Consider the following 26,651-nt stretch of genomic DNA (forward strand, 5'->3'; position numbering starts at 1 on the left):
ATAGCCCATACAGTAAAACTGTGAATGTCTCATTAAATCAGTTATGGTTCCATTTGTTATTTGTATAACTGTGGTGATTGTAGAGCTAATACATGCTGATGAGCACTGATCCACAAGACGAACAGTGTGAAAAATCATAAACAGCACAAAGTCATCAAAGCCCCTAAGGCCTGGAGTGCGGTGAAATGTAAACAGCACAAGATTGTCAAAACACCTAAGGTTACAGTGTAGAGAGTTGCATACAGCAGAAAAGTATCTAAACCTCCAAGGCTTAGAGTATGATCCAGCACAAAGAGTAAAAATATGTCTAAACTCCCAAGGCATAGAATGTGGTTTATCATAAAGAGGACAAAATTGCCTAAACCCACAAGGCTTAGAATACAGTCCATTGTAAACAAGCTCTCCCATCATTGCACTGGAGGCTAAGATACTACTGATTAATCCTCCAAAATGTTCTTTAGGTACTAGTTCTTGAAGTTCTGATTCAGAGAATCCAAGAAAATTCTTACTCAGAATCAGTTGTTGAAAATACTGCCTTCACTGCCACAGAATCAGTAACCATAAAGGATAATGCTTGGCTATTGATTTTAGGTATTGAAATTCTGATGCTCCTACCCTGCTAATACAACTTTGGATTGAACAAGAGGGAGAAGAACCGATGGTGGTGGTACATGCTCTCCAAATTTCAAATTCTTCTGCCTTGGCTACCATTGCTTTTCACTTCTGCGATTCTATGGCTAAAAAAAAAGTCTCTTTTCAATTTGGGGGCAGGATTTATTTATTTAAAATCTTATATTCTGCTACTTCTAAGCTAACAGCATTCAGGGTAGAGTACAGACAATACCTCCATAATATCACAACAGCATAAATAAAACACAAACATATAAATATAAAATGAATATTACAATTAAATTAACTAGACTGGACTAGATTAGCACCAATTCATCTGCCCCTGCCGTCTGCCATTCTCTCCTCTCCCTTTACTGACATGATGGAATTTGTTGAAGCGTGCTGCCTATTGGGGGTTTGGATATTACAAATGAATTTATTTATTGATACTGTAACTGTACCCCCACTCTTAATACCACTGTTGTATACACACAGTTAACTCAGTGCTGACTGAATCCACATAGAGAAAAGCTGTTAGATAAACATAACCAAAAAGACTGTCAGCCTTGTAAGACTCTTCTTGTCGTCAGTCTGTCAGTGTGCTGTGCTCCTCATACTATCCAGAGACAAACAATTTACTAGCACTGCTACAATCTCCACACTGTCACCAGCTCTGATATTTTACATTTCTCTAATGTACTTCACCTAGCATGTTTATTATTTATAGGCAAAATATTAATATTTCTAATAAATAAATATATACCTTAATCCTCCCCCAGTGATGAGAACAATGAAAATCAGCAGCAGTTACTGTATTTCTGGTACAGTGTATGAGACCCTATAGTACAGAGAAGATCAGAAGCAGCACTTTACCAGTGTCAAATCCAAAAGTTTTTAAGCTTTTGAAAAAACCTCTGTTTCAGCTTCTACAAACATGTCTTTTCATACCAACAGCTAGGAAGGAAAAACAGACTGAGCTATATATGCGTAGACTTTACAGTAACTCAGCGTAATTTGATCCAGATAGCAGCAACAGGCTATTTAAAACGATGCAACACTATGATTTGTCCCCTTTCTGGTTTCCTTGCCATCTTGTCCTGCCTCGGCTCTGACAAGGCTGTGAAGTCACACAGGCAAGAGTTGATTGCTATAGTTTCCAGTTGTTTTTTTCTCAACAGTACACATCCCTAGACTTCAATGGGTTATATACTTCAATGGGAAACATAAACAAATGAGACATATATTTTGTTTCATTTGTGGGTCCCCTCCATTCATTTCAGGGACCCACAAAGGAAACAAATATGGACACATTCATTGTGTTTACCCTTTCATTTCAAAGAAATGCATATCCCTAATAAAAGGAGATATATTATTTGGGAGGTATTAGTAGAGGTAAAACAATATTTGACACAGCTCAAAGAAACATTTTCCAGCTCATAGGAGGCAATAATATTATAGATTATCCATTAACAAACTCTTATGTGAAACATGAAATCTGATTTACTACAACTAATATGTGTAACATACTTTTATATTGACAATATTTCTAGTTAGCAATAGTCTTTGTTGTAGTCAGTAGGGAAGGGCATTCAGGCAAAATGAAATAAGAAATGAGGCAAAATTTCTATTTTATTTTATTTTGTTCTCAAAGAGAAATGATTGAAAATCCGATGAATTTCGTTGGTTTTCACGTTTCATTTTGAAAACAAAAAAATTGATCCATCAGGCCTAGGCCCAAAGCTAGGGCCTCGCCTAGGGAATAGGATGAAGCCCAAATCAGGGGCATTGGCCTAAGCCCAAGCAAGATGCTGGGGCCAGGGCCTCGCCCAGGCATAGGCTATTGCCTCATGCAAAATCTCAGCCTCGGCCTGAGTGCAATGCCATGGCTTCAGTCGAGACACGGGCCCAACATTGGGGCCTCAGCTGAGACCCCCAAAAAATGCTTCTTTGAAGATCCAGCATCGTGGTCCAGGCACATGCCCGACACCTGGGCTTCAGACTAGGCCAGGGCCCAGGCCTAGGTCCAACACTGTAACCCAGTCTGAAGACTAGGTCCCAACACTGAGACCTCAGCCCAGACCCAGGCCTGATGCTGGGGCCTTTCCCTGGCCCAGAGGCTGGGTTTAGATGGTGGGGCCTTGGCCTGAACCCATACCTGACTCTGAGGCTTGGCCCAGAGGCCAGGTCCCTGACACCTGGGCCTCTGCCTAGGCTGCAGCCCAGGCCAAGGCTTGACTCCACAGTCCAGCCCGGAGGCTGGGTCCCAATGCCTGAGCCTTGACCTAGGCCGGGACCTGAGCCCAAGCCCACCATCGTGGCCTGGTCCAGACTGACACTGGGGCCTTGGCCCAGACACAGGCCAGAGGCCGGGGTCCGACCTGGAGGCTGGATCCTAATGCCTGGGCCTTGGCATAGGCCAGGGTATGGGCCCAGGCTTGACATCGTGGCCCAGTTCAGAGACCAGGGTCTGGTCCTGGCCTGGAGGATAGGTCTATTGGTGGGGGTTTCAGCCTGATGCTGGGGCATGGTCCGGAGTCTGGGTCTTGATGCTGGGGCATCAGCCCACAGGGTCATATCTAAGCCTGGCATCCAGGTCTCAGAGGTCTTGGGTCCTGTCTTCTTTTTTCTTCAATTAATTTATGCTTTCCACTTGGGAGATGTCGGAGTTAATTAATTCTGATGCATCCACCACAGTGAAGGGCACTATTTTGATGTGTTGCTGCTAATTGGGCTGAGCCTATGTGTCGGAACTAGGCCTCAAAGCCTGGTCCCGATGCCTAGGCCCAGGCTGAAGTTTTAGCCTTGTATAGGCCTAGGCCGCAGCAGGTTGCTGCGACCTTTACCGAGGATCTGCCTGGACCTAGGCCTCAGTGTCTGATCCTCACCAGACAGGGTAAATGGGGTCGAAGGAGATTCCTGGCCTCAGCATTTTTTTCAGTTGGGAGGGATGGGTGGGGGGCATGGGAGGTCTCAGGAGGCCCCATTTCTTTTTTTGATTTGTTTTTGGGGGGGCTTTTATGATTATTTAGTTTATTAACTAAATAAATGAAATAAGCATTAAAAAAAGCAAAATCTGCAGAAAACCAACTCCTAAAAACAAAATAAAAAATGAAAAAAAAAAGTTTTCTTCTTCCCATCCCTAGTAGTCAGTGCTACAAATATTAAATATAAAGATTTAACAATGATAGATCTCAAATTATAAACAGCTTTGGATAAATAGTACCTAGGTAGACTACCTGGTGAGTTAGCAATCTGTCATTAAAGCACTGTGGTGAAGTTAGCAGTCTGATATCAATCTCTTAAAGCTCTGTAGAAGAGTTAGCAATCTGTTGTATGCTCTGCTAGGAGTTAGCAATCTGTCAGAGAACTCTGTTGATAAAACTGGCAGTTATTTAGAATAGTTGTGGGTGGTTCCTTGTATCAGTGGCAGGTGACCACGCCCTCGGGGAAATCCCGAGAGAGAGACCACTGATCAGGCTTAGTGTAGGAGACAGACACACACTAGTTCTTTTATTAGACAATATAATAAACCACCAGAGGTGGCAGTAGTGAGTTGGAAGCGCCCGGCTGGGCTGTAGTCCCTCAGGTATTGGAACAGCGATCCAGGTATGGCTGAGCTGTAGAGAAACTAAGAAAGTGAGTAGGCAGTATATGCAGAGTTCTGGAACAAGTCTTTGATGGTAACACTCACACAATAGTCTCTTGAGGCAGCCCAGGAGATGGTATGCATTAGGCCCTCGAGGAGCGAGTACCTGGACCCAGGGAAAGCTCTGAGAGATAGATGGAGACTCACTAATATTTGTAAGCAACGTTGACTTCTCAGCAGAAGTGGTATTCAGGAGCAAGTCCGGGACGTGGGCCCTCGAGGAGCGAACACCGGTTCCGGACTGCGACCTGAAAAGAAAAAGAGAGAGCGAGGCCCCCGAGGAGCGGGTACCTCTAGTGAAATCCGAGGAGGCAGAGTAGCTGGGTTTGTGAAGAGCGAATCCCATCCGCAGCGACCAGGAGGAAGCGAACCCTTGCTAGCGTCTTGTTAGCGAAAATTGAGACCTTAAATATCTGGAGCTGGTGACGTCATCTCAGAGGGACGCCCCTGAGGTTCGCACCAACGCTGGTACATCAGTTGGGCCGCGCGTATGCGCCCTTAGGCATCTGGTCAACATGGCGGCTTGCAGCGTCGAGCCGGTCCAGGAACGCCGGAGGAGGACGGCCTGGAGATGCCGCAGCAGCTAGCCTTCCATCAACCCCGAAGGGAGTCGCCAACAAGGTAAGGTGGGCGGAGCAGAGATGTCGGACAGTGATGGACACAAAAGTGAGGATAGTCCATGACTCAGAAAAGTCTAGCAGAATCAAGGCTGTCCAGAACTAGTGCAAGGTTTTCTGTTGCCCTAAGCCAATGAAATATTTGGCACTCCCACCAGTGGGCCTACATTTCGCTTCCCCCAATTTCACCTTCCTTTATCACTCAGGCCTGTGTTGGACCTGCAGCTCATACAGGAACCAGCTCATGGCTCTTGTAAAACTAAGGGCTGGCTAACAGGACCAGACACTGGCAGCCTGTTCAGGTTTGAGTCACAGGTTGATAGGCATTAGCAACCTTCTGTGTGTGAATGTGTGTGTGTGAGAGTGACACTACTGAATGTTCTACTGCTGCACAGCACATTCAGAAGAGGAAACAATGAGAGGTAAAGCAGCGGAGAAGGTGAGACATTGATGAGAAAAGAGCAGAGGGGGCATGGGAAAAGAAGCAGCAGATGGAAGTGGGAAGAAGTGGAGGTCAGTGGGAAGGAGCAGAACCCAAGTGAGAGAAATGGGGAATGAGAGAGATAGTCCAAAGAAGAGAAAGGGGGAGAAAGCACAAATAATGGAAAGGGAAGAAACAGCAAAGGAGAAAATACTGAGAAATGAGCACAGGAGAAGAAAGGGAGTGATAGAGAGTCAAAGAGAGAGAACGAAAAGGATTGGGGAACAGAATTGAAAGTGGGAAAGTGCTGGGTAAGAGCCCCTGATAGTACTATGGTAGGGATCAGAAGCCTGAAAGGGGGGCAGAAGTCCTTTTATGATGAACATATCTGTGAAAGATATATGTTATAGTAGTGATGAGGCAGAGAGATGATGATAAAAAGTATGCCACAATGCAAGTCAATATTCTTGAGATTTTGATTATTTATAAGAATTATATTACATTTTTGCTTAGCATTATACTTAGTACCTATAAGACTAAAGCAGCATGAAAAAATGTGTTGGAAAACAGCTAGTGCACCATTGAAAATTACTGTGATATGTGAAAGTATATCAAAAGGCAATGCCAAGATTCCAGCCTAGCTTAAGCTCATTTTACACATTGATAGCACTGGCATGTTGAAAGATAAGGAACTTACATATAGCCAGTTAAAGAAATATTTTGTTAACTAAGTAATTTAGTCATTGGTGTATATATTCTAGAGATGTCACCCTATATAGATCCTGGTATCGGTTAGCTATCTTTGAAAGAGCTGGTCCTCTTCCATTGTATATTAATATGGTATTCTCTGTCTCCATAAGCTATATCTTATTCTATTATTTGCTATTCTGAGTGAAGGATTTTTCTCCTAAAGCTGCTAAGCATTTATTTCAGCTACAATAAGCCACAGTCCTATGTTGGTGGTGAGAATGAGCAGCACATACTTCCAGTATAGGGAAGAGTAGCCAGGACTGTGTACAGAGGAGGAAGGAAGAAACACACAACTTAGGCCTGATTTTCTAAGGTCGCAGTCCTTAGAGAATCCGGTGGTAACGAGGGTGGGCGTGAAAAGTGGTGCTATTGGGCGCGCTACTGGCAACGATAAGGTGTCCTATCTTTTCGCCGTCAGCGAAGTCATCGCGGAGTCCGCCCCGACGCCGCCCTAACTCTGCTCCTTCCGGTGCGGACTCCGCCCCGACTCTGCCCTGATTTAGCTATCGCATGCGATCCCTTTAGAAAATGACCCCCTTAGTATGGTAAGAGACACCCTACAGGTGAGGAGAGGAAAAGGAATGAAGGTTGGGGGAGGGGAAGGAAAGAACCTAAGAGAAAGGGATGAAAAATATGGGACAGAGCAAAATCAGGGTGTTACACACAGAGGGGAGAGAAATGGGGAGGGGACAAGCCATTTTTAAATAGAGGGATAATTTTTTTCTTTTATCAAATGTATAAACTCCTCTACTCTGAGACTTTGCAGGTTAGGTTGCCAATTCTTTTCTTTTTTTTTTTTTATTATGGTAAGAATTATCCAAAGATGTTGAGCTTTCAAGACCATATAGGCATGTCCTTCAGATATGTGATCACATCTGAAGAAAAACTGAAATGATATTTCACACAGTGAAGAACTACATTACTGCTTTGTACTTTTAATGAGTCCACTGATTAGTTATAAAGTAGTTGCAAGCCATTTCATATTATACCTTTAAAACTCAGTCATTCAAACCAATAAGCATGTGCATTTCTCACCTCTGCTTTGTGCCACCTGGCTCTCATCTCCCAGAATATCCTCATCTCCTCCATAAGTTCTGATGGGTGACCGTGCATATGAATGTTTTTGGATAAGGCACTCCACACTTTCCCTATTGGGGAAGAAATGGCATATTAATAAAATCATCTATAAATGACATTCAAGAGTTACTTTATTGGTAGTATTTGTCCTGGAGCCTGATAGGAACTGGGTTTTAAGAACCTTTTTTATGTGATAGGGACACTCAGTTTTTTCTCTAACTTTTATAGGTGTAGCCAGACGAAGCACAGGGCCTTTTTGGAGATGAGATCTAGGTTTCTTCTTTTAGGAATGAATATGTAAGGTGTATGTGTTTTTGGATGGGTAGGGGGCTGTGTGACTGGGGGTGGGTGGGGAGGTTGTGGACTGGTTGTATGTGTATGAGGGTTGTGTGTTGCATTTTTGGGGGGTGTGGCTGTGTAGGCAGCAGATGTGATTGTGAGGGAGTGTAAGGATGGGTGTTTGTATGTGTGTGGGTTGTGAATAGGTTGAATGTTTGTGCAGAGCTTGTGTGTGTGGGAGAGACCGGAGGGTATGGGGGTATGTTTGTGTGTGGAGGTGTAAGTGGGCATATGCAGGTGTCAGGGTTTGCTTGTGTATATAGGGCTTATTCTCCCCTCCCTATTTTCTTTTTCTCCACAATCATTCCAAATCATTTTTGAGATATCTCCTGTTTTTATCTTCATCTTATTCTTTACTAATATGGACATCTGCTTCAATAATTTAATTCTGTCCTCCTTGCTATCCTATTTGTAGGTCAAAATACTTCAGGATTCTTTTCACAGAAACATCCTTTTAATATTAAACCATGAACTATAGCAGGACTTTAGATCATGGATATTATCTATGAGACACAAACGTTTTCCAGAAAAAATACAAAATATGGATTTATTTTAAAATAAACTATAATGGATATAATGAAGTGTTTGTCTGTATGTATCTTCAGTTATAACATGAGAATAGCTGGTCCTATCCTAAACTTATTAAATTACTGAATGCCATCTGAAGAAAATTATAGGCAGGTCACTTTTAACTTGACCTGTTTTGGGACTTCCATTAACTGGGAGTACTTCACTTTTCAGATAATAAAATGTTACTACTAGGTTCTTTGAAAATAAACAATATTTTTCATCTAAATATGTTGTAACGTATTAGTGTAGAGCCTTACTGGGTCTCTAAGAAAACATTACCATTAGTGTAGGAAGAGGAAAAGCATTCCAAGAGGTTTCCAGGAAGCAGGAAGCAACCATGCAGCAACCCCCATGTGGGTTGCTGCATGGTTGCTTCCTGTTTCTATAAAAGGGAGAACTATCTAGAGAGGTTGTGAATTTTCAGTTCAGTTTTTCAGGAGGCAGGATGGTGTTGTTTCTGCTTCTGTTTTCTTTCTTTTCATTGTAACCGTTCTTGGTTTTAGAACACCTAATCCAGAGGCCACAACAAGGCACAGGCCCTTTCTTGTTGCGATTCCTCCCATGCCTGGAGCCACGGGAGACCTCTTACCTTCTTCAGGCCCGTCTCCCCGACGCTGTTCCCACGGCCCAGAGGCCGCCCACGTGGGCTCCTGCGGTAGGAGCCGCGGACGCCGCCACCTTCCCAGCTCAGCGGGAGCCGTGCTGGGGGTTCCCTGCGGCGGCAGGAGGCCGCCGTCATGCCGGCGTGGCAGGAGCCGTTCCGGGGCTCTCCCTCGTGGCCGGAGCTCTGCTGTGTCCTTCTGCACGGCCCGGAGGCTGCTGCCTGCTCTTCTCGCAGCTGGGGCTGCTGCTGGGGTCCTTGGGATGGCAGGGAGGCCGTCCCTGCCAGTGCCAGCGTTCTTCGCGGCATGGAGCCACCCCCGGAGTTTCAGCGTGGTGGGGAGCCACCGCGAACTAGCCTCCTTCCTCTATGGTCGGGGCCACTGACATCATCCACTTCAGCGCGGTCCGAAGGCCGCAGTCTCCGGAGTCTTCTTGCAGTAGGAGACGCCCTCGGACCTCCTCTTCAGCGGCAGGACACCGCCTCCAACATCGGGGCCTGCACGGCCCAGTTCCGCCTCCTCCTCTCACAGCCGGGCCGCTGTCCAGGGTCTTGCTGCTTCTCTTCCTGCCTTTCCCTAGGTGTGGAGCCACCTCTCTCTGCCCTTCTTGTAGGGTCAGGAGAGAGTGGGCCCTGGACAGTGTCACTTCCTGGATCCGCCTCTTCAACCTACAAAAGGCTCCTCAGGTCAGTCCTTCATCGCCTTCGCAAGGTGCAAGTTCTTCCTGGAGCTGGTCTCCTGAGGATCTCCGTTTCCCACTCCTGCCTGATGTTCCAGCTCTTCATGGGATCCCTCTCTGTTCCATGTTCCGGTCTCTGCACTGATGTCCTTGATGTCCATGTTTCCAAGTTGTCCAGATGTTCTCCATTGATGTTCTGTTCCAGCCTGATGTATTTGTCCATGTTCTGGATGTCCTCAGCTCTGCTCTGACCCGTCCCTCGTGGTTTGCGACCAGCCTGGCTGGGCTGAATAGGTCGCATAGAGGCCCAGTGGTCCGCGACCACCCCTGCTGGGGTGTGTAGGGTACTGGTGGGTCTTTCCATCCGACGGTGCCTTGGAGTCATCTCATCCCTTGTCTGACCTGCCTTGTTCCTGTTCCTGACATGTTTCCTAATTGGCAGCGCAAGTCTCTGGGACCTTCCGATGCTCCTGGTTTCAGCCTCGGTTCTGGTCTGTCTCCGAGCCTCCGCTCTGAGTTCTGCACGCCGAGCCTTGGAGCCTGGGGTTCTGATCCTGTCCGGGTCTTCAGGGTTCTTGTCCCTACTTCTGCCCTTGCCTCTGTCCTTGAATGAACTCTGCCATGCTTGTTCCTGGCGTGGTCTGCGCCTGGCCTTGGTTGGCTGTGGAGGGCGTGCTTCAGCACAGGCCCTAGAGTCTTCGTCTGCCTTGCCATGCCTGATTCTTCATCTGAATCCACGTCTGAGTCTTCATCTGAATCCACATCTGAGTCTTCATCTTCCTCATCGCCTGAGTCTTCATCCTGTGTCAGCTGTCTTTCACCGCCTTGACCTCTGTCTGGCCTGCCGATTCTCGCCGCTACCCAGCGGCTAGTCTGAAAGGGCTTGGAATGGTCAGAGGACCATTCAAAGACCACCATTGCACTGGTGGTCTCACGGAAGTGTGCATGTCCGGTAGAGTCTTCCCAGCAGGGACGTCTCACCGCTAGAGCACACACTTCTTGTCCCGCATTGGGGAGTGCCCCCTAGCGCTCCTCCCATCACTAGCCCAGTCCTCTAATCTTTTGTTCATTCATCAAACTTCTGGCCCTGGTTGCTGGGGTTCTGCCAGAGGGGAGGAGGAATTAAGCCTCCAGGGACCAAGGTTTTAAGGATGAGTATTGCTCTCCCTCACTCCCTTCTTGCTCAAGTAGTATTCAGGCTGTCTTCAGCAAGTAGATCTTAAGTAGTAGATACAGGAATTAGGGAATTTTTCCTAAATTTTGGAAAAATTTGTTTTTCAGGTTAAAATGTTAGTGCACGCTAACCCGAAAATCGGGGGTCCCCCCAAAAAAAAAGCCCAAACCACGGGAAAACGAAATTTCCTGCGGCGGGCCAAATCCGAAGCCTGAAACAAATATTTTACCCTATGCACATCTCTAACAGGAATAAAAACCATGCAGCAGATTGGTAGTGGTGTTCAAAAAATTGTTTATAGTAACTTAAAGAACAATATCCTCACAATGATAGCAAAAATCATTATCATATAATGACTCCCCAGATAATAGTCTCTTTGTCCATTTCCCAGCCTGAATCAATGTCCTTTTCCCAAAAGTTGAAAAAAATGGGATGTAGTGCCTCAAAAATGTGGGGTAGGAAGCTGAAGAGCCAAACAATTCCTCCACCTGAAAAATAGAATAAAAAACCCAGCAATAACTCTTCTGCTGAGCATTGTAAGGCTAGTTGACTGTCAATTAGACAAGCAGTCTCAATCCTGCTCCTTCCAGGAAGAGGGATTTCCCTTCAAAGCTGGCCAGGTCACAAAATTAGAGGCCCACTCTATAAGTCCAAAAAAATCTTTCTTCTCTTCTCTACAGAGGGATAACCCCTTCTGTTCTATGAGTGCACAAAAATAGGATTTCTCTGATATCCCTTTTTTTAGGCCATGGGGCCAACTGGCATAACCAAATACAAATGCTCAACCCAGCTTATATGTGGGGAGTTTGACCAATCCCAAAATAGGGGGAATGCACAACATCTGGGGAAGAAGCAAAAAATGCAAAAATTTTCCCAGCAGATGAAACAAGTAAAAGTTTGGTAAGGATTTGAAGCCACTGTTACATTATTTTTTTTGGGGGGAAAGAATACCCTTAGGTCTTATGGGGTAAGACTTGGGTTTAGAAAGAGTAGATAAGATGTTCTTCTTCCCTTTTGATTAAGCATTTGTTTTCTTCATTTAGTTTTGGATTTTCCTTCATTTAGTTTTGGATTTTGGAAGACTGATCTTATTTTTGTTGTCACTTAGATTCCCCTTGTCAGAGAAATTTAGACCCCCATCAACTGCAGGAGTTCCAAGGAATCTGGGACATGCAATCATGTCCTTGAAGAGTAAGGGAGAAGGGCAGGAGAACAGTGGAATCATCTAGTGATAATCACTTGAAATATCAAGATATTATGGAGATTTGGGAGGTTCCATCAAGGGGATTAAGGAGGTTGGAGAAACAGTAAAAAGTCTACTTAAGAGAAGTGAATTAAGATATGAGAAAGGTCCAGTCTAAATATGATATCCACCTCTTTGGGGGGAAGCTTCAATGCTACCCCTAAAATTGGAATGGGATATGTAAAGTTCAGGCAATACCCTCTTTACAGAGTTATTTATTTATTTATAGACTTTTCTATACTGATATTAGTGGCGACATCATATCGGTTTACAGCAGATCTATAGGGTGGAAGTTGCAATAAACAGGTATTGTAATAAAAATATGTAATGGATTGTACTGAATAAAGACGTACATTGCCATTTACTTCAACTTATAGTACTTTTAAAAGTATATGAAGTGTGCACATCATAAGACCTTGATATTAAGGAATGCTCTTGGAGTCTTTCTTGAGAGCCTCAGCCCAGTGGTCACACTAAGTTCTTTGAAGACAAAGACTATAAATTACAAAAATAAGCTATCCCAGAGTGCTTTGCTCATCACTTCCTTGGTGACCATGTGATGGCTTACAATTCATTGCCTAGCAACCAGTATAAATGGAGAAAGAAGCCTCATTTACTTTTTCAATGTGGCATTTCTGCTATTTACCAGCATTCCAGACCACATTTCTACTTTTAAAAATACTAGAATTATGTTATTAGAAAAATATACACTAGTTATCAGCTACCAAATATAAATTGGTTTGCTGCAAAACTGTGGTTAGCTGGCTTCCTGGCTAGAGTGTACCAGGTGATAGGCTAGGCAGGGAGTGAGACAAGCTTCACTCAGTGGCTCCTCAGAGGCTGAATGTGGAGAGGCAGGCCATTTGCAGTTCCTTGGGGCATGGTGAGGAAAGAGGCAGGCCTTCTCTAGGCTCCTCAGGGATGGGCGAGGAGGCAGGCAGGCCTTCCTATGGCTTCTCACGGCTGAGTAGGGAAAGAGGTGGGCCGCCAATGGCTCCTTAGAGCTGGATAGGGAGGGAAGCAAGCCTTCCAATGGTTCCAGTTTTGTATACTAAGATGCTTTAATCACTTTAACAAAAATACTATGTCCCTGGATATAATGAACAGAGACATAAAACTAATTTATCTTTTTGTTCACATTATTATACTGAATGATTTAGTAGGTGGGCAATTCTGGTCCATGCGGACCCAATTGCATACAACTAAGGCAGCTTACATGCAAATTTATTTAATACATATATTCATTAGGGTTATCCTGATAACCCGACCAGTTAGGTGCCCTAGAGGACTGGAGTTGCCCATCTCTGTTAAAAAAAAAACTTTGGGATTTTTGGGGTGTCCTCCAATCCAGGAGAAGACCAAGTATTTCTGCTACATATTTTTATGCATCTCTCTCCCTTTTATTCTCTCTCTTATATATTCATTTACACACACTCACTCACTCATTAAAGATAGAGAAAGAGAGAGAGAGAGAGACATTTTCCAGATAGCCCAATAAATCACCACAATGGCAAATATTTCCTTTCATACAAAAAGGCCATTATAGTAATTTTGTCCTTGGTGTATCACTGATGCCATTACTTACGCAAATCTATTGAAAGAAAAAGGATCTTATCAAAGTGATTTACTTGTGTCAAGACTGCAAGTAGACTGAAAGCAATGGCAATTCTTACATAGAGGATGATATAATTGAATTATTGCTTCTTAAGTGATTGAAACCAGTGGGCATATCAGGGCTATCGCCAGAAAGATTTTATATAGAAAAGACAGGCATCACTGTTTACCTTCAGCATTTACTGCCTCTTTTTTCCTGTCAAATAGACTAGGGTCCAATAAAATCTTAGGATATCAATCCAGCTTAGGAGCATGAATAAAACTCTTTTGGCACGTGAGATTGGACCCAAATCCAGGCAGTCTGACACTGGATTTGATGGCTAGGTAAAAAAATTTGAGAAAGTGCTTATATTTCAAGATTGGAATTAAAAAGCCACAAAGAGTTTTCAAGTGTTATATTAAGAGACTCTTATTCATTTATTTATAGTTAGGCCTCTCGTTGCTGAGGTAAATTTGGGAAGAATATTACGGCTCTGATAGTCATGCTGCATTCTACTGCTGCTGTATAATAGCATTATTTCTAAGACAGAGATATAATGTAACACAAGAGACTGCCAACATACTTTACTCCAAATGGATTATTATTCACACTTGCTGGACAGAATCATTTCTTAGTGGTGTATGGTAACGACTGAGTCATTTTATTGTGCTAACATCCAGTAGCAGAAGTTTGTCCAAAATGACAGTGTGGAGTTCTTGTGACTATGTTATTCCTGGAGACAAATTCAGTCTTCATGAATTGTGACACTGTTTAAAAGACCAACGCAAGAGATTGTTGTGCATGAGCTTTTGAAATCTCTCAGGCCTTTTTTTTTTTTTCAAAAGAAGAGGCTTATCTGTTCATGGAAGCTCATGTATTCCAGTGCCTTGTTGGTTCTTTAAAGGTATCACAATCTCCAGACTCCAGAGTACTAAATGATGAAACCTTATTTCTGTCTTCATCTTTTTCTGACAGTCACCTCAGAAGGAATATTAGTTTGCCAAGACAATTACTACACTTGATTTTTCAATAGCGAATACTACAGGTAAATAAAAAAGTTATTTAATTTACAGGATCACAGGCACATTAAAGAAAGCAATAACACATGGACCACCAAGCAAGTGGAGAATGCAAACACACCAAGGGATGAATCCACAAAGGCAGGGTTGTGTCAAATGAAGTGAAGCATCTACAGGCACAGGAGCCATGTGGAGGTAGAAGAGATTTTGTAGGACCTACAGTCCTATTACAATAACTGTCCTACCACTCTAATATGCAAGATTGTGTTGACTGAATAAAAAAAACCTCTTCTGCTTCCACACAGCTCCTGTGCCTGTAGATGTTCCACTTCATTTGACACACACTGCCTTTGTGGGAACAATAATACTGGCAATAACTTTCAAAAAGGAGATAGCGCAGCTTTTAAACTAGAAGAAGGAGGAAAGCCGACAGTCACTCAGCAGTGCATGGTTCGGAGCAATGTATCCTTGATGTTGCGGTCCCGACCGCCCCTCTCCTGATCGGGCTCAGGCCCACCTACCTCTGCTCCGGCAGCCGCGGGATTCCGCCCGGCCCAGGCCCCGGGAGGTCCTCCGTTCGCGTGGTTCCCACGTGGCGGACACCATTGCAGGCCTGTTCCCCTCCGGCCTCGCGCACGCGCGCGAAGAAGCTCCTCTTGTGCGCCCAGCTCCCAGAAACCCGGCTCCGCCTCCTCGGCTGACGTCACGCTCTGCTCCCGATATAACCGGCGATCAGTCATTCACTAAACGCCTTGCAATGAGGTTCCTAGCTGACTAGTTGCTTCCTGTTTGCGATTCCTGTTGATTCCCTGATACCAGCCTTGACTCCGGTTTGCTTCTGACTCCGCTACAGCCCGCTGCCTGCCTTGACTCCGGTTTGCTTCTGATTACGCTACAGCCCGCTGCCTGCCTTGACTCCGGTTTGCTTCTGACTCCGCTACAGCCCACTGCCTGCCTTGACTCCGGTTTGCTTCTGATTACGCTACAGCCCGCTGCCTGCCTTGACTCCGGTTTGCTTCTGACTACGCTACAGCCCGCTGCCTGCCTTGACTCCGGTTTGCTTCTGATTACGCTACAGCCCGCTGCCTGCCTTGACCCCGGTTGCTTCTGACTTCGCTACAGCCGCTGCCTGCCCTGACTCCGGTTTGCTTCTGACTTCGCTACAGCCTGCCGCCAGCCCTTTCGCGAGTTGCCACGGACTTCTTACCACTGCCCGCCTGCTTTGGCCCCGAGTGTCCCCTCTGGCCCAGCTTCCTGACCCGGCCTGTCTCTCGGACTCTCTGGCTATCCTCTAGCCAGCTCTGCTCCTAGTGGTTCCCCTGCCTTCCCTACGCACTAGCTCATCAGGACATTCTCAGCAGTGCCCAAGTCCCAAGGGCTCGGGTCCCTACGGGTGAAACCTTGCCAGATCGTGCCTCCGCCTCCTGGCCTGCTCTGTGGTCACCGGTAGGCCGGCCCAAGGGTCCACCATCTACCCTCACAGCAGTCTAGCCGTAACACTTGAAGGATACTAATGAAACAGGAGAGTTAGGGCATCCCAACAGAGAGCTTCCATTAAAAGCAAACGTAGTCATTGTGCCTATATGTAAAAGAATCACCAAAGCTAAAGATTTCCAAATTATCCCTAACAACTAAAAAACAGGTTGTTAATACAAACAAAAAACACACTTTGAAATGTCTGTATGCCAATGCCAGAAGTCTAAGAAGTAAGATGGGAGAGTTAGAGTGTATAGCAGCAAATGATGAGATTGACATAATTGACATCTCAGAGACCTGGTGGAAGTAGAATAACCAATGAGACAGTGCTATATCAGGGTACAAATTATATCGCAATGATAGGGAGGAACAACTTTGTGGGGGTGTGGTACTTTATGTCCGGGAGTGTATAGATTCCAACAGGATAAAGATCATACAAGAGACTAAATGCTCAGTAGAATCTATATGGGTAGAAATCCCATGTGTGTTAGGTAAGAGTATAGTGATAGGAGTATACTAGCGTCCACTGGGACAAAATGGTCAGACAGATGATGAAATGCTAAGAGAAATCAGGGAAGCCAACCAATTTGGCAGTGCAATAATAATGGGAGATTTCAATTACCCCAATATTGACTGGGTAAATGTAACATCAGGACTTGCTAGAGACAAAGTTCCTGGATGTAATAAATGACTGCTTCATGGAGTAATTGGTTCAGGAACCAACAAGAGAGGGAGCTATTTTAGATTTAATTCTTAGTGGAACGTAGGATTTGGTGAGAGAGGTAACAGCTCAATGTGTGGCATCCGTTAAAAAAGCAAATAGAATGTTAAGAATTATTTGGAAAGCAATGTCGAATAAAACTGAAACTATCAAAATGCCCATGAATAGATCTATAGTGCAATCACATCGTGGGTATTATGTGCTATTCTAGTCAACCCTCTCAAAAGAGAAATAGCTGAATTAGAAAAGGCACAGCGAAAGGCAACAAAACAAGGAGATGGAGCGGCTCCCTTCAGCTCGGAGGTGAGACGAATGAGAGAGGATATGATAGAGGTATATAACATCATTTGTTGGGAGGAACAGGAAACAGTTATTTTCTCTTTAAAATACTGTAGTTTAATCAAATAATGAGATGTGGAGACAAAAATAGTATCTGTGAACCTAGGGACCTTGCACGCTGAACTGTGTCTTCTGAATTGTCTGACTCAGAAAGAGGAGTCTATTTTGCAAAATCTGATTGAATTAAAATATCTTTAAGATTAGATCCTCGAGTAAAACCAAAACGAGGGACATCTTGAAACACTGTATTCAGCTGTAAGAGGCTCCAATGCCGCAGGATTTATGCGAGTACTTTATGGACATGTGGAGAGGAGGAGAGTACACAGGTGATCCACTTTTCATAATTAGAAAGTGCTGGAGGAAAAAAAGCCATTCACAATGACTGTATCTGGCTCTTAAATAAGTTATAATTATAGCGGAATGATGAGCTGAAAAAAAAAAAGGGTGGGGACGATAGTGAGCATGCGGCCACATCACGGTGGTGCATTTTCGCCCACCGCGGTTGTGGCCACGCTGCACACTATTGCCCCCGTGGCGCCAATGAAATAGCTGCAGCCATTTCCGGTGCCAGTAAGGGCGATAATGTGCGATACATTATCACCCACAGCACTACAGGCCCCTAATTTGCCTAAACCCTGCCCAAACTCCTCCCATTTCCCTAATTTACATTTTCAAATTGCCATGTGATAACAGCCCATTGGAATTTGATGAATGACCCCCTTAAAAACTCTTTGAATCATTCAATTTGACCAGGGATGCCTAAACTTTTCATATAACTGTATGTATGTATGCATGTATCTATCTATATCTATTTATAGATTTAGAGTTATATAGATATACAGTGGCGATAGAAAGTCTACACCCTTTCCTTAGGGGCGGATTTTAAGAGCCCTGCTCACCTAAATCCGGGCGGATTTAGGCGAGCAGGGCCCTGCGCGCCGGTGCGCCTATTTTACATAGGCCTACCGGCGCGCGCAGAGCCCCGGGACTCGCGTAAGTCCTGGGGTTTTCAGAGGGGGCCGTGTCGGGGGCGTGTCGGAGGGCGGGCCCGATCCGCGCGGCATTTTCGGAGCGTTTTGGGGCGGGCCCGAGGGCGTGGTTACGGCCCGGGGCGGACAGGGGGCGTGGCCGCACCCTCCGGACCCGCCCCCAGGTTGCGTCCCAGCGCACTAGCGGCCCACTGGCGCGCGGGGATTTACGTCTCCCTCCGGGAGGCGTAAATCCCCCGACAATCCCGAAATCGGAGCGGCCTCGGAGGGAACAGAGGTAGGCTGCGCGGCTTGGCGCGCGCCGGCTATACGGAATCGATAGCCTTGCGCGCGCCGATCCCGGATTTTAGCAGCTACGCGCGTATCTACTAAAATCCAGCGTACTTTTGTTTGCGCCTGATGCGCCAACAAAAGTACGCCAAATCGCGCTATTTGAAAATCTACCCCATAATGTTCACCTTTTGTTGCCTTATAGCCTGGAAGCAAAATGCATTAAAACAGTGTTTGTTACATGTAACCACAGATCCTACCCCAGAACTGCAAAGTGAAATTTCAACCCGGAGGGGAGATCCGCGGTGGCGTTAGGCGGGGAGCTAGGCCTAACGCCTATGGATGAGATGACATCATTGAGCCCCGGGGCTCCCAAAACGCCTCCACCCCCGCGAACAGACCCGCTGCAGGATCCGGGTATGAAAGCTCGACCAGAGTTGCCGAGCGATTTTCTGTCCCTCGGGAGGGAACCGGCAGAGGCAGAGCTGCTCGCCAATGCTGCGGGGATTGGAAGTTCAGTGCAGCACGGAGGCCAGCCACGGCTGGAAACGAGTGCAGCAGGAGGAGATCCTGAAATTAATCACGCAGCAGTGCTACATCTTGGGGAAGAAGGACTGTTGGCTGACCCAGGAAAAGGGAAGGAAAGCCAACAAGAAGGAATGGTAAGAGCTATTTCCTTTGCTATAACTGAGACAAATCCTCAAAATGTGACTTTAGACCTCGTATGGAAAACTCTCACCTCCCTGGTATCAGCTATAGGGAACTTATCTAAAATAATGATGGACACACAACAACGAGTCTGCCATATTGAACCTTTATTAACTTCCCAGTCAAGTAAAATACAAACACTGGAAAAACAAGTTACCCAGATACAAACTACACAAAATGCCTTGATTCAAGGGGATCTGATAAACTCTAAGAAAATTGAAAACTTAGAAAATGAACTTAGAGCCAAAAACCTAAGAGTGTTAAACTTTCCTCATACTGCTCTAATTTCACCATTGGAGCAATTTAAGAAGTATCTTTTGGAGATTTTGCAGCTTTCAAGAGATTTAATGCCATCAATTACAAAAATATACTTCATAAAAACGGAGAGGAAGGATACACAAGGTGATCAGCTTCCAAACCCAGGAATTGAAAATCTGACAGAATTCCTTGAACAACCGTCGGAAGAACAGATTGATTATTGTGGGACGTTGTTAATAAGTTTTTCATTGGTAACAGAAAGAGATATGATTTTGAAACTCTTTCTTAGGAATAGAGAAAAAAAGTACCTGGGATATAAGTTGTGGATGTTTCCGGACTTGACTAGAACGACCCAGCAAAGAAGAAAAATTTTTCTGGCAATGTGTCAGGAGGCCAGGGGTATAGGTGCACAGATTACCATACGTTATCCGTGTAAATGTATTCTTAGATTAAATGATATGAGATATATTTTTCTTGATCCGCCTCAGTTAAGAATATTTCTAGACACGCATTCCTTGACTAAACAAAGCTCTAACTAATTTTCCGTTTTTGGGATCTAGAAATATTATATTGCTGTGCCTCTCTTTTTACATTTATTTGATAATGGTGATTTCCTCATTTACTCCCAAAGAAATAGGATTCTCTCTTTTATTTCCTTATAAAGGGATGATTAATAGTTGGGAATTTTTGCTAAATTTCTTTTGTGTAAATTTAAAAAAGATATTCCAGTAGGAATTTGATGTTTTTCTTTCACAAATATATATGTATACCTTTATCCCAATCTCTTGATATGCGTGTATTGCTATCATGTAATGTTTGAAAACTCAAAATAAAAAAAAAAAAAAAAAAAAAAAAAAAAAAAGAGTGAAGGAGAAATAAAAAGATGGAATAGTTTGGTTGGATAAGTGTCCATCCCCTTTGCACTTCTGTAGCCATCCAAAATACTTAAGAGGGTCATTTTCAAAAGTTTTCAGCCTGTAAAATTGAAAGTTGAGGTAATTTTCAAAGGAATTATAAGTGTAAATGTAATATTATCATAGCAATTTTCAGAAGCCCATTTATGCACTTAAGATGCGTTTACACACGTAAAACCCAGTTTTAAGCATGTAAATCCTTTTGAAAATTACCTCTTACATGTATAAGTGGCATGTATGAACATTTGCAAAAGCTTGAATTATGCAAGTAATAGCAGAATTGCGTGAAATTGTGAGCAAAGAAAAGGGGTTGTTTAGGGTGTTCCGAGATGAGGTTTGGTAGTTTGTGCATGTCAGTATTTTTGTAAGGAGCATATGCGCCTACATTATCAAACTTAAACACAGGCTTTTACACCTCCCCAGTCACCGATATGAAATTGCACTTTTGTCTGCAGCTTTTGGGTGGGAGGTCAGGGTTAAGTGTTGGGAGAGGGCAGAATGAAGTGGTGGGCAATGTAGGTCAACTGGTGGAAGGAGTCGGGAAACGGGTAATTAAAAGGACTTGCAAAATTATGTATTTTCATAAGCTGAGTACGTGCATTCTCTAAAAACTACCTGCTTCGGTGCATAAACCGCAGTAAATTCATGCACAAGTTTTAGTTCTTGCCCAGGTTATAAGGAAAATATGTGCATGCACTTTTATAAAATAGATTTAAAAAGTATGGGCTCTGTGCATTAAATAAAAACCCGTGCACGTACTGAAACATATGTGTAGGGAGCCCTCTAGGAGCCCAGTATCCAGCTGTCCCTAGCTTGAGCCCTAGCCTAGGATTAGTTAGGTAGGAAGGGTAGTTTGCAGACCATCCATTTTAGGTACCTCCTGTAAGATTCCTTGGATTGGTCAGCAGCCATTATAAAAGCAGGCAGGCAGATGAGGTGTGACAGTTTTAATTGGCAGTTTTTCAGTTGAGTTTTGGGCAAGCAGGAGAGGAATGGAGTTTTCCCTATTGTTAGGCCCCACAGCTTGATACCAGGGAAAGAGACAAATTTCTGATCAGTTCCCACTCGGTCTGGCCCGGAGTGTCTCTGGGTGTGGAAGAAGAGTATATTTTGGGGGAGAGTCTTTTTTTTTTTTTTTATGAAGAATTTTATTTTTGTTTGGAGCCTGGTCCTGCCTCAGAAAGACTTTCCCCCACTGCCTGGAGGAGGTGAGGATAAAGTGCTGTGTTTCCCTGCCTGCGATACAAAGAAGGGACAGCAAGTGAAGAGGAAAGCAGTTGATTTTGAGAAGATTTTATTCCAGTTTTGTCAGGGAGGAATTTTTACCATCCAATTTCTGCCTTTCAGAAGGAGAAAAGGTGTTTTTGTTTTTTTTTTACAATTGTTGGGACTTTCTAACCCAGACGTCCAGAGTAACATCAGAGAAAGAGATAGGAGATCGTAGTCCCCACTAGGAACCCATCTTCTATCACTCAGAAGTGTTGGGTCTTTGCCTTGTTTCATGCCACCTGAAGGGTCACTGTCTCTGCTGTGCAGGTCTGAGACAAAAAGTACATTTATTACGTTTGTGAAGATCAGTTGGAGATTTTTGTTGCTAACTGAATTGAAGATATTTTTGGTTGCAGTAAAATTTTTGTTGGAACACCACATCAGCGTGTCCAGTGTCATTTGTGAGAATTCAAGGTGCCTCTTAAGCAAGGACATCTTAATTGTGAGTACACCTGAGAGAGAAAGAGACTGAGAGATTGTTTCCCCCTTTGTTTGACTTAGGCCCTGGAGGTTTATTCCCCTCCCTGCTGCAAAGGACCACTGTACCAAGAGCTCTGTGGACTGAGGAAGCCAGGGAGTTTGTGACCCCTGGGACAACTGTGTACTCCTGCATTCAGGACACCCACTGAAAAGGAGGGGTACAAGTGTACACTTTCAGAGCAGAGATACATGGTATTTTATAAACTGTGCAGCTCCTGCAACACAGTTTATAAACTAAAGGAATAGCTTTGTGTGCACATACTTATACATGTATGTGCTGACTTACCCATACTAACTGAAAATTACCTTCTTTAAAGCTTTGGTGTAACCAATAGGTTTCAAAGGCACACACCTTGGCCCAACCTATATTACATTGTAGGGATGTGCATTTGTTTGCAACGAAATAGGAAATAAAGACGATATTTCCTATTTTGTTGCATTTTGGGGAGCTGGTGAAACGAAAGGAAAACCCATGAAATTTCATGTTGTTTTCCTATCATTTTTTTTTTGGGGGGGAGAAAGGGAACATTAAAAAAAAACAAACAACCCCCAAACCCACCCCAACCCTTCAAATTTAATTAATTGCAAACCCCCACCATCCTGACCCCCAAGACTTGCCTGACCCCCCCCCCCAAAACTTGCCGAAAGTCCTTGGTAGTCCACATGTTGCTCCTACCATGTGACAGGGGCTGACCAATGGCACCGGTAGCCCCTCTCACATGATAAGGGCAAAGAGCCACCAGCACCATTTTGATTACTGGCAGCCGATGGCCTGAGAGGGGGAAATCGCTCCCGGGACCCCACTGGACCACCAGGGACTTTCAGCAAGTTTTTATTTTTTGGGGGGGGAGGTCGGGAGGGTGGGGGTTTGCAATTAATTAAATTTAAAGTGTTGGGATGGGTTTGGGGGGCAGCTGAAAAAAAATCGGCCGAACCAAAAGGTTCGGCCGAATCACATCTCTATTAAATTGCACTGATTTACATGATGACAGGAGAAATTCAACAGTTCTTATTGGTGCTCTCTACTGACTGGTGCATGAGCACCAAGGAGCTGTCAAAAGAACTCTGGGCAAAAGTTGTGAAAAGGCAAAGATTTAGGAATGGGTATAAAAGAATTGCAAAATACTTGAACATCCCTCAAAGCATGATCATGATGATTATGAAGAAGTAGAAGGTGTATGGCACCACCAAGACTCTGCCTAGATCAAGCCATCCCTCCAAATTGAATGACCAGTCAAGAAAGAGACTGAGCAGGGAGGCAACCAAGAGGCCAATGGCAACTTTGAAAGTGCTAAGGCTTCCATTTCCAAGACTGGTCAAAATGTGATTTTTTTTCAGCTGCCCCCCAAAAAAAAACCCCAAACCCATCCCAACACTTTAAATTTAATTAATTGCAAACCCCCACCCTCCCGACCTCCCCCCCCTCAGAAGACTCCTATTGCCTGGAGGCGATCGCAGACATGAACACAGTGAGTCCTATTACAGACAGGAACCAGTACTCGCTCCACGAGGGCCCTTGTTCCTTATCTCTAAGACTCCCTTCAGTCTAAGACGACATCGCAGGTACGGAGATCGTGAGTTACCATTGCAGATTGCAGATAGGAACCGGTACTCACTCCAGAGGGCCTCTGTTCCTAATACCTTTCTCAAACTCTCTTCTTCCTCAGAAGATATCACATTCTTATATCTTATGCATTACTATTACAGATTAACAGATAGGAACCGGTACTCGCTCCACGAGGGCCTATGTTCCTAAATCTCTCCTAGCCTCTCTTCTATTCCAGAAGCCATTCCATACACAGTTATTGTGAGTTATATTTTCAGACTGCCTATAGAAACCAGTACTCGCCTGTGGCTCCTGTTCCTGAATACTGAAGACTCTTTGTTGCATAAGAAGACAATAAAGATATCTACAATTGTGAGTGTATCATCTACCACTGGTTATGCCCAGCATACCCTGTCTACTCACTACCTATAGTCTCTCCTTACAGCTCAGCAACTCAGAGTTCGTAGTTCCAGTATCAGAGGGACTTCAGCCCTGCCGGGCACATCAACTCACTACTGCCACCTTTGGTGGTTCTACTTCCAGTCAAAATAAAGATCTGTGTTATCTCAATACTCCTACCTAACCGGTGGTCCCTCTCAGGATCTCCACTTGAGGGTGCTGTCATCTGCCATCGGCCCAGGGATTCACTATTTCTACTAAGTGTTACTCCTTACACTAATAGAGCGGTATCATCATCTGCCACTCTGTGGGAGCCAACCCACATCAGACCATTACTCCTCTTTCTGCAGAAATGGACCCATATCAGTTAGCTATCTCCCCATGGGGATCATACAGGTTGCTGGCTCATCTTTCTACAGGAACAAAGCATAACAGTTGCTACTCCTTCCCTCGGGGGGAGCAGAGCACTAACAGATTGCTAAACTCCTCCTCCTACAGGAGCCAAGCCTATCAGATTGCTAACTCCCTAGCAAGGTCCTTAACAGATTGCTAACTCCGCAGCCTAATTCATAACAGATAGCTAACTCCGCCCTCCTGGCGGGGTGATCTGTAACAGATTGCTAACTCCTCCCTCTTCAGGAGGAGATCGCTAACAGATTGCTAACTCCCATCTGCTTGCTCCTCCCCTCAGCATAGCAGATCCAACACTAACGTTTACAACTGCCAATCACATCTATCATTCAATCAGAGTGGGAAAAAGTAGTACCTGTTTCCTAAATTTCAAATATTCAGCTTCTGACCATACATCCACAGGCAAAGAACTGCACAGATTAGAACCATAGACACTAAACACAGTAAGTTGTGTAACTAAGAATCTCATTTTCTGCAGACCTGGTATAAGAGGTAGTGGGTGTGTGTGTGATCCCTTAGTGTTGTGTCATAACTAACACAGCCTTGAGGGTGAACTCCCGAGGCCTATGCCGACAATTGGCAAATGCTCTCTATAGTGGAACAGCCTGGAGCTTCACTTTTACTAGCCACCTCCTCCACAGGTTAAGCCCTTGGATTCTGGCGGCCGGCAGGACTTACAATAGGCGTATCCCTAGGGCAGAGGGGGTAACTAGAGTCCAAGACACACCAGAGTCAAAGTAGGCAGCAGGCTTAGTGGAGTCAGAAAAGGGCCAAGGGCAGGGCAGGCAGAGGGCAAGAATATTCAGATCCAGGTGAGGGGTCAGGCCCAGGAGGCAGGCAATCATGGTCAGGTCCAAGCAAGAGGTCAAGTTCAGATGGCAGGCAATCTTGGTCAGCTCTAAGCAAGAAGTCAGGTCTGGAGAGTCAGGCCAAGGGTGGATGAAGACATACTGAAGACCCTGGACAAGAAAAATAAGGAGGACAAGGTAGGACGAGGCTGGACTGCAATGGCAAGGCTGGATGAGGCTGGACTGGAACATACAAAATCAGGAACACTGCAACACGCATTGTTGGGCAGGAGACTCATTGCTGAAGCAAGATAAGGATGTCAGGCAAGCCCTATATATATAAGGCCAAGGCTTGTGATGTCATTAATGGGCGTCATAGCCTTTTACTTCTGTGGGACCTTTAAATGGTGCAATGTCGGGTGTGCATGTGCCTATGGAGGGAGTCGGGAGGCAGTAGCTATGGCAGTGTCCTGCCGCTTGGAGGAAGTCTGGCGGCATCTTGCCATGAAAGTACGGCCTGGTTGCTGGCGGCATCTGGGATAGTCCTTAAATATTCTGGGCCAGTGATGTCATCAGCTGGCGATGAGCCTGAAGTTCCCACCATTGGCCCTTTAAAAAGAGGACAGATGGCGTGTGCGCCTAGGGAAGCCCAGGGCGGGAACACTGGTCAGCGGCATCCCAGCCACCATGTGGAGCACAGGAAGCCAGGAGGACTGCGGCGGCAGTGACTGGCTGCAACCGCGAGAGTACTGGGAGTAAAGGGCCAAGCATGACATGAGGTAAGTTGAGCTGGCCACGGGTGGCCACAGCCGGTGGACATAACACCATGCATACAGAAATTCAGTGCCATTTAACTGTATAAATTCCGACTTATCCAGCTTTGTCGCCGGATAAGTGCTACTTAGCTGGCTAAATAAGATAGCTGATTAAGTCTTAAAAAGCGCTACCTGGCCAGATACATGGATAGGTAGTGCTTTTTAAAGACTTATCCAGCTAAGGAGAGCTTTTAAAAACTTATCTGGCTAACCTGAATATCTATAAAAGAACATGCCATACTGGGTCAGACCAAGAGTCCATCAAGCCCAGCATCCTGTCTCCAACAGTGGCCAATCCAGGCCATATGAACTTGGAAAGTTCCCAAAAACTAACTCTATTCCATGTTACTGTTGCTAGTAATAGCAGTGGCTATTTTCTGAGTCAACTTGATTAATAGCAGGTAATGGACTTCTCCTCCAAGAACTTATCCAATCCTTTTTTAAACACAGCTACACTAACTGCATTAACCAAATCCCCTGGCAAAAATTCCAGAGTTTAATTGTGCGTTGAGTGAAAAAGAACTTTCTCCGATTAGTTTTAAATGTGCCACATGCTAACTTCATGGAGTGCCCCCTAGTCTTTCTATTATCTGAAAGAGTAAATAACTGATTCACATTTACCTGTTCTAGACCTCTCATGATTTTAAACACCTCTATCATATTCCCCCTCAGCCGTCTCTTCTCCAAGCTGAAAATTCCTAACCTCTTTAGTCTTTCCTCATAGGGGAGCTGTTCCATCCCCTTTATTATTTTAAATACTCACGAAAGTTGCGAGGAAGAATTACGAATTATGAATATTTTATAACCCTCCACGTGTACATTATACATGTGGGTTATAAAATAATGGAGTAAGTCTGTGTGTAGCTATTTACATGCGTACATGAGCACATGTATCCACATGATGTGTGGCAAGTATGTCAAACTGTCA

The 26,651-nt window shown here is 44.7% G+C and overlaps 1 protein-coding gene across 1 annotated transcript in view; it reads right to left on the bottom strand.

The window, feature by feature from the left end:
* The window catches only part of TBX20 (T-box transcription factor 20), a 169,831-nt gene that overhangs the window by 10,563 nt on the left and 132,617 nt on the right, over positions 1–26,651 (bottom strand). Inside the window, exon 7 of the mRNA XM_029589683.1 lies at positions 7,079–7,191. Coding sequence (XP_029445543.1) covers positions 7,079–7,191 — 113 coding nt within the window. The remainder of the gene's footprint in view (positions 1–7,078; positions 7,192–26,651) is intronic.

The sequence above is a fragment of the Rhinatrema bivittatum genome, chromosome 2, assembly GCF_901001135.1.
Source record: "Rhinatrema bivittatum chromosome 2, aRhiBiv1.1, whole genome shotgun sequence".
NCBI classification, from domain to species: Eukaryota; Metazoa; Chordata; class Amphibia; order Gymnophiona; family Rhinatrematidae; genus Rhinatrema; species Rhinatrema bivittatum.